This window comes from Pseudozyma flocculosa (genome assembly GCF_000417875.1).
Source record: "Pseudozyma flocculosa PF-1 unplaced genomic scaffold scaffold00001, whole genome shotgun sequence".
Taxonomy (NCBI): Eukaryota; Fungi; Basidiomycota; class Ustilaginomycetes; order Ustilaginales; family Ustilaginaceae; genus Pseudozyma; species Pseudozyma flocculosa.
The window spans coordinates 1,421,371-1,441,830 of NW_006920869.1; the positions used below are offsets into that span (position 1 = coordinate 1,421,371).

At 64.1% G+C, this 20,460-nt stretch overlaps 6 protein-coding genes across 6 annotated transcripts; 3 read left to right on the top strand and 3 right to left on the bottom strand.

Annotated features, from left to right (window-relative positions):
• Positions 1–139: 139 nt before the first annotated feature.
• On the bottom strand, positions 140–2,238 carry PFL1_00510 (uncharacterized protein; the record flags this gene model as incomplete). Its single annotated transcript, XM_007878004.1, has 3 exons — positions 140–277; positions 378–566; positions 595–2,238. The coding sequence occupies 3 exons, from the start codon at positions 2,236–2,238 to the stop codon at positions 140–142; spliced, it is 1,971 nt and encodes a 656-aa protein (XP_007876195.1).
• Positions 2,239–2,755: 517 nt separating this feature from the next.
• Positions 2,756–4,483, top strand: PFL1_00511 (uncharacterized protein; the record flags this gene model as incomplete). The annotated part of the gene is made up of 3 exons (XM_007878005.1): positions 2,756–3,182; positions 3,275–4,078; positions 4,173–4,483. The coding sequence occupies 3 exons, from the start codon at positions 2,756–2,758 to the stop codon at positions 4,481–4,483; spliced, it is 1,542 nt and encodes a 513-aa protein (XP_007876196.1).
• A 1,700-nt stretch (positions 4,484–6,183) lies between these two features.
• PFL1_00512 (uncharacterized protein) lies at positions 6,184–8,198 on the top strand (the record flags this gene model as incomplete). Its single annotated transcript, XM_007878006.1, has 3 exons — positions 6,184–7,177; positions 7,273–7,576; positions 7,673–8,198. The coding sequence occupies 3 exons, from the start codon at positions 6,184–6,186 to the stop codon at positions 8,196–8,198; spliced, it is 1,824 nt and encodes a 607-aa protein (XP_007876197.1).
• Positions 8,199–8,788: 590 nt separating this feature from the next.
• Positions 8,789–10,408, bottom strand: PFL1_00513 (uncharacterized protein; the record flags this gene model as incomplete). Its single annotated transcript, XM_007878007.1, has 1 exon — positions 8,789–10,408. The coding sequence occupies one exon, from the start codon at positions 10,406–10,408 to the stop codon at positions 8,789–8,791; it is 1,620 nt and encodes a 539-aa protein (XP_007876198.1).
• A 3,355-nt stretch (positions 10,409–13,763) lies between these two features.
• Positions 13,764–17,411, bottom strand: PFL1_00514 (uncharacterized protein; the record flags this gene model as incomplete). Its single annotated transcript, XM_007878008.1, has 1 exon — positions 13,764–17,411. One exon carries the CDS (start codon positions 17,409–17,411, stop codon positions 13,764–13,766), a length of 3,648 nt encoding a protein of 1,215 aa, XP_007876199.1.
• Positions 17,412–19,884: 2,473 nt separating this feature from the next.
• On the top strand, positions 19,885–20,443 carry PFL1_00515 (uncharacterized protein; the record flags this gene model as incomplete). Its single annotated transcript, XM_007878009.1, has 2 exons — positions 19,885–20,029; positions 20,139–20,443. The coding sequence occupies 2 exons, from the start codon at positions 19,885–19,887 to the stop codon at positions 20,441–20,443; spliced, it is 450 nt and encodes a 149-aa protein (XP_007876200.1).
• Positions 20,444–20,460: the final 17 nt, after the last annotated feature.

The following is a 20,460-nucleotide window of genomic DNA, read 5'->3' on the forward strand; positions in this document are numbered from 1 at the left end:
CCAGCATCACAGTCACGCCAGGCACTACCGCACGCCCACAAACCCAAGAGCACGATGTGAAGGATGACAGGGGCAGCCAGCCTGTCCCCTGGGCATGTCTTTTCCCGTTCGTCGAGAGCGAGAGACCGAACGGCCAACCTCACTGTCTCTTCCTCGTAAACACATCGAGCGCGCTCCGCGGTTGGCCGTCGTCGCCGCCGTCTCCGCCCGCCGCCTGGCGCGCCTTTTCGGCTTCTCTCTCCGCCTTCCGCCGCTCCAGCTTGGCTTTGATGGCGAGCTGCCGGCAACGTCGAGACCGGAATGAAGTCGAGCTCGTCAGCCTCGGATCCTCGAAACGACCATCGCAAGCCCCGGCAGCGCAACGACCGGCCACTCACCTTGGTTGGGTCAATGACATTCTTCTGCTGCTTGCGCAGGTACTTTTTCATCGTGCTGTTCCGGCCGCGGGCCTTCTTGGCCTCCTTCTTCTTCCTGGGCTGGTCCGCCCCCGGCTTGACGGCGCCGGTCCCCTTCATCACGTCGAGCTCCTCGTCGGCGCCCTCGGCCATATCCTCGTCCCCGTCGTCCTCGGCGACGTGCGACGAGGGGGGGCACGAGACCCTCGTAGCCGCCCTTGTTGTCGAGCGCCAGCCGCTCCACGCGCGAGAGCCGCGCGTACGGCGTGCCGTCGGCCGCCTTGGCAATCTGACCTCGCGCGCCCGCCAGCCGCGCGGCGGCTCCTTGGGTCACCGACTCGGAGAGGTGGTCGTGCGACGAGGTGAGCGACCCGATGACGTCGGGGTCGACCGTGATCATCTGCGGCTGGATCTTGTCCAGCAGCGCGTGCACCTCCCTCTCCCTGCGCTTGTTCTTGGTCTCGAAGGGGTCCGCCTCGCTCGAGTCAAAGTTGGGCTCTCCCGCTCCCGGCACAATGAGGCTCGTGAATCCGCCGAGGTGGCCCACGCCAAGAACATCCTCAAACGGACACCAGCGCACCTGGAGCGGCTCGCTGCGCGGGAAGCCGTTGGTGATGTAGGGGCCCGGCGGCGCGTTGCCCAGCGGCGCATTGGTATCGTAGACGCTGACGTGTGCGCCCCACCCGACTCCGAGCAGGCCGCGCTGGCTGTACTGGACGTCGGTGGCCGGCTTGCGGCTGATCCACTCGCGCCTCGGCCCCCGGCCAAGCATCCGCGAGTCCCACACCTTGATGCTCCCGTCCAGCCCGCTCGTCACCATCTCGCGCCCGCCGTTGCGCGTGTCGATCGAGATGCCAGTCACCGGGCCCCGGTGCGCCAGCAGCTTGACCGCGGGCGTGCTCAGGTTGGGCGTCCACAGCGTCACCGTGCCGTTAGAATGGCCGAGATGGATGACGGCCGTCAGCGGGTTCTGTGCCATCGTGTTGCAGGCGCCGAGACCCGTCCGGTGCTGCACGACCAGGTTGCCGACCGAGGTGTCCTGGTACTTGAGCCAGCCGCCATTGCCGACCGTAGCGAGGAGGAAGTGGTAGGGCAGGAACTCCATTCGGTTGACCTCGTTGTGGTGCTTCATCTTGTGGATCTCGATGCCCTGCGAGTCGTAGATGAACGTGTACTTCTTCTGCGCCGCTGCGAAGAAGTTGGAGTTATGCAGCCACTTGACGTCGCGCACCGTTTCCTTGACCTGGATCTCGCACGACATCTTGCCGCTCTGCCAGTCGAAGGCGGCGAGGTGGCCCTTGCGACCGCCGAGCAGCAGATGCCGCCCATTCCGCGTGTAGTCGCACCGGTAAGGTCCAAGCCCCGTGCCGTTCTTGCCGCCGTCGAGGCGGAGCTCAAACGCCTTCCTTGCGGTCTCGATGCCGACCGACTCCTTGATCTCGCGCTGGGTGACCCGGTGCGTCCGCTCCAGGTCGCCCTCGGTCTCGATCATTCCCGCGCCCTCTCCTGGTGCAGAGGCGTGGAGGTACTCGTTGGCTAGCTTTGCGCTCTCGACGGCCCGCTTCTGCGAGAGGTGCTGCTTGGCCATCTGGGCGCGGAGCTTCTTGTCGCGGATCTGATCAAACTTCTTTGGCGCCTTGGCATCCTTGAGCGACGTCGGGTTGGCGAGGGCGAGCGTCTTTGGCGTGGCAGTGGAGCGGCCGATGGAGTTCGACTGCTTGTCGAGGGCTTCTTGGGAGTGATGCCCGGTGAGGCTCTTTGCCTCCTGCTTGCCCTTGCCCGCCGCCTTCTTGGACTTTTGCGGGCCAGCGCGGCCCGCAGGGTTGGAGGGGCCGGGATCCATGGTGGCGGCCGTTGTGCGAGGTGTCCAGGCGGCGGTGTGCTGGCGTTGCGATGGTGCGGACGATCCGAGGCCGAGGTTGCGGTGGTGGATGTAGGAGAGGACAAGGAGAGGTGGCGGGTGAGAGTCAAGGCAGTGAGGCAGTGAGGAGGGAGAGAGCAAGGGCGGCGGCAGCTTGCGAAGAAGGAAGTGAAGCTGCCAGCCCAGCCGGAAGCCGCCTCGCCTCGCCTCGCCTCGGTCTGAAAAAATTCAGGCGGCCCACCCAAAGCTCAAAAAATCTTGTATTGGCGAGGGCGGCGGATTTCTAATGGGTGGCCATGCAGGGTCGCGCTGCCATTTGAATCCTGGTCAAATCCGCGTGTTGGGCTTCTCCACTTTTCGCTGTTTGAGCGCCGCTCTCCCTGACCGCCTCTCGCCTGCTTGGCCTCTATCTGCATCCCCGTTCCCGACCTACCTCCTCCTCGACCTCATCGCATCCACCGTTCCAGGGGCTCTCCTTCGACCTTGCGCTTAAGACACCATGCCGGCCGCCTCATCATCAGCCAGGAAGGCGCCAACAGCAGCTCGCGGCAAGCCATCCAAGCAGCAGTCCGCCCCCGCCTTCGAGCAGGACTCTGACGACGACCAGGGCAGTCTCCATCTTTCCACAGACGACGACGAAGCAAGCGACAGCGGGGATGAGGAACAGGTCACAGATGACTCCGAAGACGAAGATGACCAGCGTTCAACATTCGGTAGGCAGAACGACGACGAGGACGACCAGGAGCGGAGGTTTGCGCAATTCGTCGACGAAGACGACCTCGACGACGACGACGACGATGAAGAGGACGACGACGGCAGCGAGGAAGATGATAGCGACAGCGAGTCAGACTCGGACGTGGGCTCGGACGAGGAAGCACAGGTCGCTGCATACACTCGCAAGCAGCAGGAGAAGCAGCTGAAAGAGCGTAAGTACCCGACCCTGCCGTTGCCCGGTCCCCACGCGGATGCCGAACCGCCTACTCAACCGCCCTCCTGGTGGTCTGCCACCAAACAACAGAGATGAAGAACATACCGTTCTCGGCGCTCGTCAAGGCGCGTCAGCAGCTCGGTGACGATTCGCAGGATTCCGACGCTGACGACAGTGCCAGCATCGGACTTTCGGACCTGGAGCCGGACGAGTTCGAAGCGGACCGGCAGAGACTCGCCGCCGGCAAGAAGGGCAAGAAGGCCATCAAGGGAAGAGCCGATGCTGCGGACGAGGACGACAACCTCGAGGCCAAGCGCAGGGAGGTCAAGGAACGACTGCGGCAGCTCAAGGGCAGGAACGGCGGTGACGCTGACGGCTCGGACGCAGAGCAAGAGGACCGGAGAGCAATCCGACGCCGGGATCGCGAGGAGCGGGAGCAGAAGGAGCTCGAAAAGCGCGCCAACAAGCACGCCCCGACCGAGATGTCGTCGAGGAAGCCCGTCTCGCGGCGGCGCAACGTCGTCGAGATAGCCTCGAGCAAGGTCCGGGATCCTCGCTTCGACTCGCTTTCGGGTGGCGCCACCAATTCCGACCTGTTCTCCAAGTCCTACTCGTTCCTGCCCGAGCTGCTCAAGAACGAGCTGCAGACGCTCAAGACGGTCCATGGAAAGCTGCGGAAGCAAGAGGCAAATCAGGCCGGTCCCAAGGCCAAGAGCGAGGTGGCGCTGGGCATCCGCGCCGAGCGGCAGAAGGTCGAGATGGCGCTGCGCCGGGCCGAGGGTCTTGCGTGCGAACGGGAGCGGCGCGACCGAGAGACCGAGCTGAAGCGCAAGCTCAAGCGGCAGAACAAGGAACGGGTGGAGCAGGGTCTCAAGCCGTTCTATGTCAAGAAATGTGAGTCACGTCGCTGTCCAGTGGCTCTACCTCTGACTTGGGAGGGTTCGCTGACCTCCCCTCTGAGTCCGTCGTCGCCCTCGATCCACTGCAGCCGAGCAACGCGCGATGCTGCTCAAGGACAAGTACGACCAGCTCGCGGGAGGCGACGGCGGCGACGCCGCGTCCAAGGACAAGCGCAAATCGCTCAAGAAGGCGCTCGAGAGGAGGAGGAAAAAGAACGTGCAGAAGGAGAGGAAGGATATGCCGGTGGGGATGTCGCTGGGGCTTGGAGGTGCAGCGGTGCCCAAGCGCAAGCGCGATGGCGACGCAAGCGCTGCGGCGGGCCCGAGTCGGACGCAGTCAGGTCAGAAGCCATCGAGGACCGACGGTCAGCCGGCGAAAAAGCGCGGTCGTCGGGGTTGAGAGGTTGGGCGAGCTTGCCGCAGTACCGATCCGGTCCTACCGGTACCTATCCGGGCTGCGACGGGGCGCCATCCGGCGATACGACATCTAAGCTTTTCACGCCTATCAACGTTGGTTTTATGAACGCTCGCCCATCCCGGCATCTTGTCCGTCTACCTCTGACTTTGGCTAGGTCCCTAAGCAGCGTCCGGTCTGGCCGCGAACGGGAAGGAAGCCTGAGTTCTTTCCGTCAAACCCGGCGACAGGCTCTGCCACGGTTTGGCTCGAGAAGGAGCCGACGGAGCGCCCCCGACAAGCTCTGGAGCACTCTTGTACTACGTGCCATAGGCTAGGGAACCGGCATGCGAGTACCGGGAACGCCCCGCTGCCAAGAACATGGCCATTGGACTCCGACGTCACCTCAGCGTGGGGACGAGGCCGGAAGGAATCGGCAGGGCAGAAGGAACATGCATGCAAGAAAGGGGTAGGATCGATGCTGCCAACGAATCAGCGAGAGGCGAGCCGGCGGTGAGGGCGAGCGTCTCGCGCCATGTGGGAAAGCAAGCATGTGCAGCGGTCGGCCTTCCCCGCGGGAGGAGGCCAAGGCAGCGTGCCATGTGTGGACCGGTGCGTTTCTGCGAGGGCCGTGGTGGACGGGGCATGAAGAAGCAAGCAGCCTCCCGGAACGCTCCCCGCGGGCAGCGAGGCTCCCCCACGGCCTGTCCGGTGCGGCGGCGGTGGCCAGGCTGGTGGGTGGTCAGCCGGTTGGGCGGGTGTTCCGCCTGGTGAAAACTCCCCGCGGGCGGCGACGCTCGCCTATGCACAACGGTTCTGCCGAACCAGGCTCCGCTCGCTCCCTCGACCCGGCGCCGCCTGCCTGTCTGGCAGCCAACGTCGGCCCCTTCGTGACAGGAGCAACCCGGCTGACCCGCCGCTGGGTTACAGCCGCCGGTCAATTTCTTGCTTGCTCTTCAGTCGTGCCTCTGCCTCTCTGCTCGGTGCTCGGTGTGGCAAACTGCCGCCGCTCCTTCGGTTCTTGCAGACGTAGCTTGCCCGCTGATTGCTCGCCCGGCATCGCAGGCGGTCACCGGTAACTCGATGCTTGCGCTTGCTGCTTCTCGTCTCGATCCTCCCTCTGTGGCCCCCTCGCCCAGTCACAGCTCTCGGCGCAACTTCCGACGGTCGAGGGCGATGGCGAGTGACACTACGCATGCTCGCAGCTCCTTCGATCCGGGGCCCCCGCTCGAGGGCTGCTGGGGAGCATGCATGTGCTCGGCTCGGCAGTTGTCCTTACTGCGACTCGCCACGATCCAGCTACAACAGATGTAGCCCGCCTCGACATCGAAGGACTGTGCGTACATACCTACACGTACGATGCCCTAGCGTCGTTGGCTGCAGGTGGGCCCCACACATCCGTGCTAGCGCGGCCGGCTTCCCCGCGCCCAACCCACTTCTTACCCCGGAGTACAAATAGCCCCCCCGCACCCGCTCCATTTCCCTTTCCTCCCTCATCCTCATATCCTCCTCCTCGGGACTCCTCTTCACTCTCCTTGGGACCTCCTTTCCGCTCTCTTCCATCTCTCACTCTACGGGTCAGAGGCCGTGTTCGCCTCTTTTCGTCCCCCTGGGTCTCGCCGCGCATCGGAAGACTGTGCCTGCCGTCCTCTTTGCACGACCTCGTGGCCACCTTCTGGCCCCTCGACTCGACTCCTCTCGACACCATGACGACCCAATCAGGCAAGGTGTCGACACCTTCGTCGACGGAGGAGCGGATCGACTACGATGCACACCTCGGCGCCGGCGATCAAAAGGCCAGCAAGCGCCTCGGGTTCGCCGCCATCAAGGAGGAGCTCGCCATCCACTACCGAGTCTACCTCCTCGCCCTCTCGACATGCATGGCTGGCATGCTTTTTGGGTGGGACACTGGCCTAATTGGCGGCATATTGGACTTCCCAGCGTTCCAAAGCGACTTCGGCCTTCGTGGAAAGGACAAGGAGCTCGCCAATCTCAAGGGCAACATCGTCTCGGTCCTCCAGGCAGGCTGCTTTATCGGCGCGGCCACCGGCCTCTACCTGCCGTCCAAGTACGGCCGGAAGCCGACCATGATCTTCGCCTCGATCATCTTCCTCATCGGCTCCATCATCCAGACCACCTGTCGCCTCAACGGCCAGTCGCACTCGTCCGCCCTCGTCCAGCTCTACATCGGTCGCGCCATCGGAGGCTTCGGCGTCGGTCTCTCGAGCGCCGTCGTCCCAACCTACCTCTCCGAGTGCGCACCCCGGAGCATCCGGGGGAGATGCGGCGGTCTATACCAGTTGCTCAACGTTACCGGCATCGCACTCGCATTCTTTTGCAACTATGGCATGGCTCAGAACTATCCCGACCAGAGCTCGTCCAACATGTGGCGGATCCCGTTTGCGCTGCAGATGCTGCCCGGCGCGCTTTTTACCGCAACAATCGTTTTCCAGCCCGAGTCGCCTCGGTGGCTCATTGAGCAGGATCGCGCCGCCGAGGGCGCTCAGGCCCTGTCTATTATCAATGCGCTGCCTGCCGAGCACCCCAACATCACCTCGATGGTCTCCGAGATCGAGGCCGACCTCGAGGGCAAGTCGAAGCTGTCTTTTGCCAAGCAGCTGCGCCTCTCCGTCGCCGACGGCGTCACCTTCTACCGTGTCATGACCGGCGCCATTCTCATGTTCTTTCAGCAGTGGACCGGTAAGTCGGCTTGAACGCCATGTCGCTCGCCCTTTGTGGAAAATGAGGTGCTGAGCATGGCCCTTTGCGTCTTTGCATCGCCTCCCACCCCACAGGTACCAATGCGATCAACGTGTTTGCCCCTCAGATCTTCAAGACGCTCGGCGTCAGCGGCCCTTCGGCTTCGCTGCTTGCGACGGGCGTCTACGGCATTGTCAAGATCGTCACTACCGCCCTGTTCCTGGTCGTTGCCATCGAGCAGCTCGGCAGGAAATGGTGCCTGATCCTCGGCGGCATCATCCAAATCTTCACCCTCTTCTGGATCGCAATCTACCAGGCCGTTCGCCCCGCGAGCGGGTCCGTGCCGGTCGACGGCGTCGGATACGTGACCCTCGCGATGATCTACATCTTTGTCGTCGGGTGAGTTTGGCGTTGCTTTGTGCATCTGCAAAGGCGGTCGCGACGGCATGCTGACACCTGGTCCTCCCTCTTCCGATTTTGCCAACCTTGCGACAGCTACGGACTTGGCTGGAGCTCCGTCACCTGGTCGGTCTCGGCCGAGGTCGCTCCCAACCACCTGCGCTCGCTTGCCATGTCCTACGCAACCATGTCGCAGTGGGGCTTCAACTTGGCCGTCGTTCGCATGACGCCGGTGGCGCTTGTCACCATCAAGTTCGGCACCTTCCTCATCTTTGCGTGCATCACGACGTGTGCCGTCATCTGGGCGGCAGTCTTCCTGCCCGAGACCGGGGGCGTGACGCTCGAGATGATGAGCAAGCTGTACGAGGGCAACATTGTCGCGCGGTCGCTCCAGGATCTTTTCCCCTCGAAGCGCCGCGTCTTCCGCGCCCGCCTCCTCGCCGAGAACGGCGGGACCGGCGACGACGGCGGCGTCATCCGCGAGGCTGGCCACAACGACGACTTCCCGCGCCTCGACAAGAGCGACTCTGCCACCACCGAGGTCTTTGATGCCGCCAAGTCCAAGAGCCAGGACAATGTCGTTCTCGGCAGCCGCGATGCTACAACCAACGACAAGAAGTAGGCTGAACCAGGACTCCGGACGCAGTGCCACCCCGTTTTCAGATTAAAACGTCACCGCGAATTCAGAACGACGACCATTGCATGTATCTGTATCTCCATACCCCCCGCCGAACCCTCTTCTCCACGCTCAATGCGATCTCTGTAACGTCTCTCGGGGTCCTATCGCCTCTCCTCGCAAAAGTCACGATTCATCGACTCTCATCTTCCTCCTGCGAATGGCAGCGCCCCTTGCGTCAGCGTGAGCTCGTCGTTGATGCGACCCTAAGGCCAACCATAGGCCGACAGGCAGTTCGCGTGGGCGCCCCTTTCTCGACCCTGACATGCGCAACCCTTCGTTCACCCTGGATCGGTACGGTTGACATGGTATCTTCGGGTGAGTCCAATGATCAACGAGACTATACATCAAGGGAGAGGGAGGTCGGGAGATGGGCATGATACAGCAGAGGATAAGTCGGTGCAGGGATAGGAGGAAAAGGGGGCTGTTCAGTCTACGCTATCACCGGCAAGGTGATGGGACCGAACGATGGAATGACGAAGTACGAAAAGAGGGGAGAGACGGGGCGGGAAGTGGGCGAGGAGCAAGGTATGACTCTAAAGAGTGACGAAGGTGGCGACGATGGCAGCGAGACCGAAGCCGAACGCCGACATGGTGAGCTGGGCACCCGAGTTCTCGCCCTGGCCGGCGTTCTGGTTGCCAGTCTGGCCGTTGCCGCCGTTCTGGCCGTTCTGGCCATTGCCGCCGTTTCCGCCGTTCTGGCCGTTGCCGTTGCCACCGTTCTGTCCGTTCTGCTCGCCTCCGTTGCCACCGTTGCCGTTGCCGCCGTTCTGGCCGTTGGCGCCAGCGTCACCGCCGTTGCCGTTGGAACCGTTCTGGCCGTTTCCGTTGGCGTCACCGCCGTTGCCGGAGCCAGCAGCGCCAGCGGCACCGGCAGCTCCAGCAGCACCAGCAGCACCGGCGGCACCGGCGGCACCGGCGATGTCGCCGAGGGTGAAGTTGCTAGCGTTGGGGCCGGTGTTCTGTGCGTTGAGGGCCTCGCCGTTGCTGCCGACGCCCGTCTCGCTCTGGCCGGTACCGGCGCCGGACTGGTTCTGGTCGGCCGACTTGTTGGCGTCGGAGCCGTCCTGGGCGGCGGGGACGTTGGTGCCCTGCGAGGTGATGGCATTGGTTCCGGTGACGGGGCCGGCGATCGACTTGGCGCGGTCACCGTCGATGGCGGCCTGGGCCGAGTCGGCTGCCTGCTTGGCGCGCGCCTCGTCGAGCTTGTTGGATGCGAGGACGGTGTCGATCTGGTGGATGACGCCGTTGGCGCAGATGATGTCGGTCTGGAGGATCTTGGCCGACTTGCCGTCGACGGTCACGGTGCCGGCGCCGTTGTCAAACTTGATGTCCTGTCCCGAGGTCGAGATGACGGCTCCCTGGTCGATCAGCAGGGGCGAGTAGAGGACGCGGTTGGCGACGACGTGCTGGCCGAGGACGGCGGGCAGGTCCGAAGCGTTGGGCTTCGAGGCAAGGAACGCCGCGATGGCCTTGTTCGAGGGAGCAAAGACGGTGATGCCGGAGAGCGAGTTGAGCTGCTGGGCCAGGCTGCCGTTGTTGACGCCGGCAACGGCCTGCAGGAGGCCGCCGTACTTGAGGTAGTCAAGCGTCTCGAGGAGCGAGCCGGGGACGGTGACGGCGTGGCTGATGGGCTGGATGGTGATGCTGTTGTAGTTGATGGGCGATCCGACGAAGCTGTCGTTGTTGACGGCCTCGGAAACGATGGAGCCCTGCTCGGTCTTGGCGAGGGCGAGGGCCTGACCGGCGCCGCCGGGCAGCTTCGAGTATTCCTGGTTGGTGAGGAGCGAGTGTCCGAGGGTGTGCAGGGGGAAGCTGTTGAACTGGTCGGCGTTGAACTCGCCGCGGAGGACGTGCTGGAGCAGCGTGGCCTCGAGGATGGAGCTGTTGCCCGTGACCCAGGTGGGCAGCGCCGTGACGGCGTCGTCGTTGGGCGCGAGGAAGTACTTTGCCGAGTCGTCGGCCATGATGGCGTCGGTCACGGCCGTGTTGTTGGCGAGCACGTCGGCGAGCTTGGTGAGGTTGTTGCTGCGCAGGTTGTCGAGCAGGCCGTTGGCGTCGCCGCCCTGGCGCAGCGCCAGCTCCTGGAACATGGGGCTGGCGAGGGTCGACGTGGCGGTGGCCAGGAAGGCCGCGGAGAGCGTAGCGTAGCGCATCTTGCTTGGCACCTGTGGTGGTGGTGTCGCGGAGAGAGAAAGAATGGAGCGGGTGGTGCTGCGATGCGAGCTAGGCAAGCGTTCAAGAGTTAGGGGTGAGGGTGGATTCTGAACAAGCAGGGGCAGACACACAGGACGGGCAGCTCTTATACCCTCCACGAGCAAGGACGAGGGACGCAGGCAGGACGAGGTCCCTTGGGGCCGGGTGGGCATCCAGCCTGGAGTGACGGGGCCCTCGAAGCTGTGCCGACGACGCTTCTTCCAATCGCTTGGCAGGCACGTCGCAAGAGAGCAACGGCTCTTACCAGGGTCATGGCGAGTCAAAGAGCATGAGAAAGGTCAGCCGCTCCTTGCTGTCACACCACTCCTGCTACTGCATGCTTGCCAAAGCCGAGCTGGGGTCGGTCGCGAGCGGGGGCCGCGGGAACGTCGATGGTCGGCCGGCCGGTGCAAAGTGAAGGGGCCATCGCAAGCGAGGGCATATGACGAGGTGCTGGTCCAGGATGGCGCGGGGGGAGGCGAGGAACGTTGGGGGCACGCCTTTGTCCCCTCGCTGCAGGCGGCCCCGGCATTGGCATGCTGGGTAGAGCTCGTAGCCAAAGCTGTCCCGCAGCGCGACGCGAAAAAGCCTGCCCGACCAAGGCCCGCAGCCTGGACCTCTGGCCCTCGGCGATGTCGTCGGTCGTCGGGCTCGACTTTGACGGGCTGTGCTCTTGCAGGCGGCCTTCGCCGGGGATGCACCCATCATGCCTGGTGCAGTATGTGAAGCAACGGAGCGACGTCTTCCCTCGAGCGACGCTGCTGTAGCATTCCCCCTTGCCGCGTCACCCTTTCGGCTCCTCATGCACAGTTCCGGTCGGGTTGCGAGGGGTCTGCAGGGCGAGAAGATCCGGCCTGCAGCGGGCCCAGGCCCCACGGAGGGCCAGCAGCAGGCGAGCAAGTGTAGCGGCGCTGCGCTGACTTGGCCCTGACTGTATCGCTCCCCCGCGTCGGCAGCGGCACACTTACGTCGCCGTCGCCGCCATCGTCGCTGAAGCCACCACCGCCGACGGTGGGAACTCATTGCCATCCCCCTCGGCGCGTCGCCGCTGAACTATCGGGACAGAGCCTCTAAGTAATCGTGGTGGCGCAAGCATCGCCATCGACGCCAACCATAACGGGCAAGCATGTTCCCTTTCTCGGTGTCGGTGTGACTTTAACGTAGGCCAAGGCGAGGTTCGGGAAGGCAGGAGGGCAGGAGGGCAGAGCGGGATCGAAGAGCAACCAGAGGCCCTAGACGACGAGCTGAGTTGAGAGCCGACGCACGTCGATCTCGCGCTGGGGTTTTGGCGATGACCCGTTTCTCGGGTTCAAGCGCTTGCGCTGCCGCCGCACATGTCAGTCTGCAGCCGGGCAGCAACGCCTGTTACGATCCTGGTTCCTACTGCCTGGTCGCACATGTGCCTAGGGCCTCTCTGCTAGGCGCACCTCTTCCGACATGCCCGGCTACAAACAGGTCGACGAAAACGACGGGAGCCGCTGCGGCTACGTGAGTCTGGAACCATCCATAAGCCATACGTACGCGCTCGGCCTGCACAATCCCGAGCATGCACGTTCGGTCGGCGACATGCAGTCGAAAGGCCGGACGTAGGATGGTGCAGGCAGAGCGGTTGCGGGGCACGGCTCGTCAATTGCAGCTTTCGGAGTCGAGCCTTGATTGACGATTCTTAGCTTGATTTACCGCTCCGCGCCCGAGTCCGAGGTACTGTAGGCGGCGAGCGTATCTCGGCGTGTCTCTGAATAAGAATGGCAGGCGTACCACTGCGCGATGGGACATGACAGGCGGATGAGTTTGAGACGTGCAAGCAAGGCAAGCAGGCAGGCAGGCAGCCTTGCCCATGACGGTCCACGCACGGCGAGGCGAGAACAAAGAGCTTTATTCAGGGTGCAAAGCGGACGAAGCTGCTCTGGCTGGCTCTGTCAAGTCAAAGCCGTCCGGTCGATGGCGCTAGCGTAGGATGATGCTGTCCACCATTCGGCAGTTGGTCTTCCGCCTCGAGAGCCAATCAATCCATCGTTAGCCGGTGCCCGGACTTGTGAGTACCGGCGTCGCTCGAATAGGCAAGAGGCTCTTTGGCTGTATTCGGCAGGTCTCAGCCAGAGAGCTGCTAACAGCCGTCGTGCAGCTCTGTAGCCTTAGGCTGGTGTCTGGGACACGTGCAGGAGATGCTTGGCTCTCTCCACTTGCTTGGCGAGTGATGCCATCTCTTCCTGCTGTAGCTCGACCCTTGGAAGACCTACGTCATGGCTCTTCGCCCCTCGTCCTCCCGATCTGGTCTCGATCTCCCCGACCACGATACACAGCGGCACCGTAGCATAGACGTCGAGGGTCGAATCAAAGCTTCATGGCACAGCTTGAATTTGCGCAAGGTGACGAGGTCCGGCTTCATAGCGTATGAGCTCGACGCAGACCTACCTATCACAGCAGCTTATGCGACGCAGTATGTACTCGGTGTCGTCGTCGTCGTCGTCGTCAAACTTCGTGCGCACTTGAAGGCAGCCAGCCCGACCATCATTCTCGAAGAACGAAGGCGGAGACAGCGCCTCGAGCCAAGCTGGGGGCGACGCAGACCCACGCGCCAGACACCTCGTCCGTATGCAGGCACTGCACTTCGTCAGATTCTCTTCACACCTCCTGATCGTCCGAGTCGAACCTCTCTCTCTGAAAGCAAACAAGCAGAAGTACGAAGGCGAAGTGGGAAGCCAGAGCCAGGCGTGGCGAGGGAGCCCGTGTGGACTGACTGGCTGATCGACGTGGATGGCGAAACTGATCGTCGCTGCAAGGGGTCGCGCCGAGCAAGAAAAAAGGCCAGGCACGGCAAAGAAGCGGCCGGTGGTGCTGGTGGTGGTGGTGGTGGTGCTCGCGTCGGTCCGTAACGAGCCCGTGTCCGAGTCCGAGCCTCGAGGCCCGCCTCAGGCACGATGTCTGGCCTGCGGGCTCTGCACGCAGCGCCTGGCGGTCATATACCCACGCTGCAATCAATGCGCGACCTCATCGTTGGCCCGTCCCTCACTCCAGGCTCGACTCCCTGCTTGTCCGACAGCGTGCCTGACCCTACCGCAATCCTCGTGCTCCAACTTCGACATGCGCGACCGTGCTCGGCCAGCGCAGAGACGGGCGACAATCATCGTCGACGGCGAGCATCTTTACGGTCACGACTGAGGAAGTATCGAAAGTTGTGATTCATTCAAGGCATTCGCTTTCCCGGCCCAAGGGCGAGGGTTCGAGGGACATTGGTACGATACTTTTCAAACGTGCGACATGGCGCGGTAAGGTGGGCGAGCGAAAAGGCGGAAGCCCATTTCGCAGGTTGGATTAGGCCTGCGCGGTGGCCTTCTCCTTTTCAGCGCCGTTCTCGACGTGGGCGCTGGTGCTGACGACGTTGGCCGCGGCGGCCTTGAGAGCCTGCCGCCTGGCCAGTCCGCGGTGGCCGCCCGAGATCCTGGCGAGCCAGGGCCACCTGCCGCGGCGGGCGAGTGCCTTCCACAGCTCGACTGTGGCCAGGAAGGTGATGGTCATGGCGAGCGAGATGCCCCAGCCCTTGCCGTCCATGGCGGCGTGTCGGAAGACGTCGGTGTTGAAGCCGGGGATGTAGAGACACAGCGGGATGGTGGCCATGCCGAACACGACCGACCACAGCAGCATCGGGTTCCTCCACAGATGCTTGGCCGGCCTCATGCTGAAGAACGACTTCTCCATGCTGATCAGCTCCCAGCAGATGAGCAGCAGCTGCAGCGTCAGCGTGGTAAAGACCGCCGAACGGGCCTGGAAGATGGGCTCGCACGACGTGTCCGACGAGTGGTTGCAGTCGAGCGCGATGCGGCCGTCGCCGATGCCGTAGATCATGATCAGGAAGGCAACCAGGCACGTCCAGCCCATCGTGACTCCGTAGACGAGCGTGTCGACGACGACGGCGCGGCTAAGCACGCCCGCCTTGAGGTCGTGCGGGGGACGGTCCATGATATCGTCCTCGGCCGGCTCGAGGCCAAGTCCGATGGCGGGCAGACTGGCCGTGACCATGTTGATCCACAGGATGCCTACCGGAGCGAGGGGAAAGACGGACTCCTCCTCCGCGTCCCTGACGGCAAGGCCGCACAGCAGGAGCAGCACCTCGGCCACGTTGGCAACGAGGAGGCCGATCAGGAAGCGCTGGATGTTGTCAAAGATGGCGCGGCCCTCACGGATGCCCTTGACGATCGAGTCGAACTTGTCGTCGGTGAGGATGAGGTCGGAGCTGTCCTTGGCCACGTCGGTACCCGTACCCATGCCGATGCCGACGGGGGCCTGCTTGAGCGAGGGGGCGTCGTTGATGCCGTCTCCAGTCATGGCGAGGTAGCGTCCGCGACGCTTGCCGGCCAGAATCATCTTGACCTTGGTCTGGGGCGAGCAGCGGGCAATGACGAGCGGCAGGTCCTCAAGCGCGTCAATCTCGGCGTCGGTCAGCGCATCGAAGCGGGCGGCCGTCATGATGGCGTCCTTGCCCTCGGTGCCGTCGACGATGGCCACCTCGCGAGCAATGGCGCGTGCCGTGGCCGGGTGGTCGCCTGTCAGCATGTGGACCACGATGCCGGCGCGCTGACAGGCCTCGACCGAGGCGCGGGTCTCGGCTCGCGGAGGGTCGTAGAGGCCGAGCAGGCCGATGAAGGTGAATTCGCGCTCGGCCGCCTGACGGGAGAGACCGTCGCCCCGCTTGGTGGCGACGTCGTTCTTGTCGAGCGGGATCGAGTCAGTGCTCGAGTTGCTGCTGCTGTTGGGCGAGACATCGGCGCGAGACTGCTCGGCCTTGTACTGAGCCGCGTCGAGGCGTCGCTCGGCGAAGGCGAGCACGCGAAGACCCTCGGAGGCCAGCTTCTCCATGTGATCTACGATCGACTTGCGGGTAGCGTCATCGAGCGCAGCCTCCTGTCCGTCCGCGCCCTCGGTCGTCCTGACGCTGGTGCAGCACTCGAGCACCCGCTCGACGGCACCCTTCATGTAGAGCTCGCGGTCTCCGTCCTGAGCCGGGACCTTGTACACGCTCGTCATGCGCTTGACGGTGCTGTCGAAGGGGAACTCGGCCTCGTGAGAGAAGCGAGGCGCCTCGCCGATGGTCAGCGAGTCGCGGCCGAGGCCAAGCTTGGTGGCGAAGACCTGAAGGGCGATCTCCGTGGGGTCGCCTCGAGCGCCCCACGTACCGTCGGCGGACTGTTCCAGCTCGGCGATGTTGCAGAGCGACGCAGCGATGGCGATGCTCTCGACGCGATCGGGCAGCCCGTCGTTCTCGAAGAAGGCCCGTTCATCGGCGCTGCCATCGTCGGAGAACACCCTGCCGACGGGTTCAAAGGCGGTGGCTCCGCTCTGCTCGACGCCGTAGGTCTGACTCCTTCCGGTGGCGTAGGTCCAGCACTTGCGAACGACCATCTTGCCCTGCGTGAGCGTGCCCGTCTTGTCGCTGCAGACGTCGGTGACGCCGCCGAGGGCCTCGAGCGCGTCCAGGCGACGGACGACGACGTTGGCCTCGGCCATCCGCTTGGCACCGACGCTGAACGTGATGGTGAGGACGGCAACGAGCGACTCGGGGATGACGCCGATGCCCAGGGCGATGGCATAAAGGATGACTTCGTTGGTGATGTCGAACTCAGCCACGCCAAAGACGATGATGGCGCAGACGACGGCGAGGAAGAGGAGGAGGTAGGCGAACTTGTTGAGCTTGATCTGGAGCGGCGTGCCGTCGCGGATGCCGAGGAACTTGGCGGTCGACTCCCAAGCGCGCTTGTACCAGGGCAGCGCGTGGACCTGGCCCTCCTTGCGGGCGAGAGCCTCGGCGATCTGGCCAATCTGAGTCTGCATGCCGGTGGCGACGACGACGCCGACACCGCGGCCCTTGGTGACAGTGGTGCTGGCGTAGCCGAGGTTAGTGCGGTCGGCTGGGCCGAGGTCGGGGGCGGTAAGCCTCTCGGTGGTCTTGATGACCGGCACCGACTCGCCGGTGAGGGGTGCCTCGTCGACCTCGAGGTTGGAAATGGTGATCAGGCGGACATCGGCGGGCAGCAGATCGCCCGCGCGGAAGTGAACGACGTCGCCGGGCACCAGCGCGGTCGAGGGCAGCACCTGGATGTTGGACGACCGCAGGACGTTGGCCGTCGGCGACGAGAGCGATCGCAGAGAGGCCATCGTCCGCTCAGCCTTGTACTCCTGGACGAAGCCGATGAGGACGTTGGTGACGATGACGGCCGTGACGACGGCGCCCTCGATCCAGTCCTTGACGGCGAACGAGAGGATCATGGCACCGACGAGGACGATGGTCAGGGCGTTGGCCACCTGGCGAAGAAAGATGGTCCAGGCGCTGACACTGGAGCGCTCCTTGAGCTGGTTGGCACCGTGCTTTTCGAGTCGGGCGGCCGCCTCGGACTCGGACAGGCCGGTGGTGATGTTGCTTTGAAACTGGGCGAGGACCTCGTCGGGTTTTAGTGAATGCGGTTGATGCAGACCAGTCGGGCCGGCGCCGGCGGCGGATCGCTGGCTAACGCCGTCATCGTGGGCATCGTGGCCGAAGACGTCGACGACCACCTGGTCAGGCTTGCGCTTGAGGAGGTCCGCCTGGCCAGAGTGGGGCAGGGGCTCGACGACGTTGGCATGGGTGATGTCGACGGCCCCCTTCTTGAGGTAGGTACTGCCATCGCCACCGGGAGCGACAGGTGCAGTGGCGTCGAGGAAGGGCGCGTTGCGGTCGGCAAGGGAAGACGAGAGCGAGGTGACGCTGCCGCTGGTGGCGAGCGAAGGAGTGGCATCAGAGCTGTCGAGGGTGTCGGAGCGCTGCTGGCGAGCCTGCGGGCGGTCAAGAGGCTCTTGGCGGTGGTGTTGATCTTGAGGATTGGGACGAGGGGAGTACCCACTACTAGGGGGTTCGTCGGCGTCGTCGGGCACCCCGGGCTGTGCAACGGCTTGTCGAGAAGCAGAACTGGCACCATCGGCTTGAACCATCAGTTGGATAGAGTGCGTAAGGTCGAAACGCGAGTGCGCGATAAGGGCCGATCGAACCTGGTCGAGGAGCGATTCAGCCACGCGGTGTTGGTGCGAGGACCGAGTGCGTGGGGAGGGCGTAGGTTTGCGTGTGCGCGTCACCTAGGCGGGCGTGTTGGTCGAAGAGCTGCTTATTGGTTCTGTCGACTTTACCAGCGGGAGGGTGGCGTAGACGAAGGAGGCGAGAAGGCTACAAGAGGTCGAAGGGTGAAGGGGAGGGTGGCGTGGACTGGTGGGCTATATACCAGCGAACGGGGCTTGGCCTACTCGACTCTCCCCCTCTCTCTGCGTCTGGCCGCCCCGCGCGGCAGGACAGGCGGGTCCCACCGTGCGCTTGCGCTACCGTATCTGCCTGGCCTGCGCCATGGCTGGGCGTCCTCGCTCGTCATCCCAGGTGGCCGGTGGTGTCGCCCGGTGGGCCGGCGCCGGACGGACGGGGCGAGCAACGCTCCGGCAGGGCAGGGCACGGCAGGAGCATCCGCCTTCCTGCTTGCGTGGCTCGCCTGGTCTGGCCAGCACCGCCATACGGACGCACCTGCCTGCGTTACGATATCGCAGGCTGGCAGGCAGGCAGGCACGCTGGGCGCGGGCTTGGCTGGCTGGCTGGCTGGGCGAGGTTGCGGTCGGTGGCCAAGAGGCCGTAACGATCCGGGGGGCAACCGCTGCCCTAGCCTCTTGGCCAGGTAGGCCAGGCCAGGCCCTAGCCTGTCGGCCCGCCCGACCGCCGCCTGCGCGCATGCAGGTTCTGTGCATGGATTTCTTGGCATCGAGCTCGCTGCTAAAATCGGAACTGGGCCGGCCGCAACTCGTGCCGGCCAAGGCCAGGCCTCCCCCGCGCCTTCAACCGCTCGATGGCTGAGGTCAAGCCAGCAGACCGGGCAGCTAGGCCAGACAGAACCAAGCCAAGCAAGCGTACATCTCCGTGCGTATGCTGGGCATGCGGGGAAGCCGGATCAACGATGACCGAACAAGCAGCGAGCAAGCGGCCAGCAAGAGGCGGCTGCCACGTCGTGTGCAAGGCCGCGGAACGGCAGGCTTCGTTGCGAGCTGCGCCGGAGCGGCGACACGTTCCTCGTCCTCGTCGTCCTGCCCCTGGGTCGCTCAGAAGATGTTCTGCCCGTTCCAGAGATCCGGCCAGGCCCGCCGAGCGGGCAGGGGCTTGACCACACGACCTCGACGGTACCTTCATCATCACCGACGTCGATGCTTTAGGCGGCCGTGCAAACACATCACAAAGGCCCCGTGGAGGCATCGATCGGCGATGAAGATAGGAAGCTTTGCTTGCGTGCTCTTCCACCTGGCAGGCTTGCTTGGTCTTGGACCCCCAAACGGCGATCCCAGCGACGTCTCTCGCCAAAAACAGCAGCAGGCAGGCACGCTCCCCCCGGCCTCAGGACGGCGACCAGCCAAGCTAAGCCCGGTGATGGGGCGGCTCTGCTGGCCACGCTGGGAATGCCAAGGAAACGCGGGCCCCAAGCGAACGGATGAGGTCATCTGCCAGGCGGAGACGTGCGCAAAGCAGGCGGTGCTGGATTGCCGGAGTGGCCGGCCGCGGCAGGAGCCAAGGCGAGGCGGGGCGGTGCGGCAATTTTGCGCGTGGGCTTTTCTCGGACGAGTGAGCGAGTTCGGAGCCGGCGACGAAGCGGACCCTCGCACTTCTCTCTCTCTCTCTCGGTCCCTCACCATTGTGGCAGGGACCGGGCCATCGCGGCGGTCGGAAGCCAACAGAGCTCAGAACCAGGATTTCCACTTAGAGGCTGCTTGTGTTCAGGATATGATGACGGCGCGACGGCGAAGGCTGGGAAGACTTGGGCGCCGACATTATCGTGTGAGCTTCCGCCCCGTCATGGCGGGCCGATGCGTACGCTCAACTTTGTGAAGCAATCGGGGGGTGTGACGGACAGGGACAAGAACAGATTGCGAGCTCGGCGAGATTGTCTGCCTGTGCGGCACCGGGGCGTCCGCCTGCCTTCTGTGTAGGTGCGTGGTCAAGGGTGGGGTTCGGCCGGTTCGTCCGTCGTCGCTATCCGTCGGTCGCTGTCCTCAAGGTCATCCGGGGCGTCCGAGGTGGCGCAGCAAAGATAGAGCCTACTGTGACTATACTCACCGTCCCGTCATCATTGTTGCATCGCAACGCATTCCTGCAGCCGCGATGGCAAGGCAGCCAGGCAGAAGTGTAGGGCCTCGATCCCTAACTGGCCCTCAGAGGAGCGGTCGTCTTCCCCACATAAGACCTCGGTGCGGCGAAGCGACGTCCTGCCCACCAACCCTCGTCTCTCCGTCACATCCCCTCCGCTATTGCCTCTTCCATCTCCCTGTGTCGCATCCTGGTCTCTTCGCCCGAACCACGCTCCTTGCAATCTACAGACCCGCCAGCTTCCAGCCGCCTTGATCTCCAACGAGGCCCGCACGCAGCAACTCCGTCTCGTCCACGATGAGACCGGCATTGATCCTCGTTTCGCTCCTCGCCTTCGTCTCCGCCATCTCTGCTGTGCCAATGGCCGTCGATCAGATGCCTCCGCCCGCGGGCGACACGGAGGAAGCTTCCACAGCGCTGGTCTCGACGCAGGACCATCACAGTGAGCCCGCCCCCGCTCCGCCCCGAGTTCTGCCCCACGCGCCTCGGCACGCCCTCTTCTCATGCGCCGGCCACCTCGTCTCCCTTCTCTACCCCCCTCCTCGCCACAGCTCTATCGAAACGACGTGTCGACCTCTACCGCGCCCAGTCATGGTTCGACCATCCTGTCACAGTGGCAATGGGCGTGACGTTGACTGCGCTGGGCGCGTTTGGCATAGCCGTGGGCCTCCAAAAGATGGGCCAGGACAAGGCATGCGAGTACGTGAAAAAGCAGCAACGATACCTCCAGCACAAGTGGGACGAGCGACACCCAGACGGCTTCGTCCCCGTCGGCGGACAGCTCCGCCCCATCAACGCCATCTGCCAGAAGAAGCTCATCGACCTCCACGACCAAGACGGCCCGACAAACTACTGAGGTGTCCCGCCAGTCAG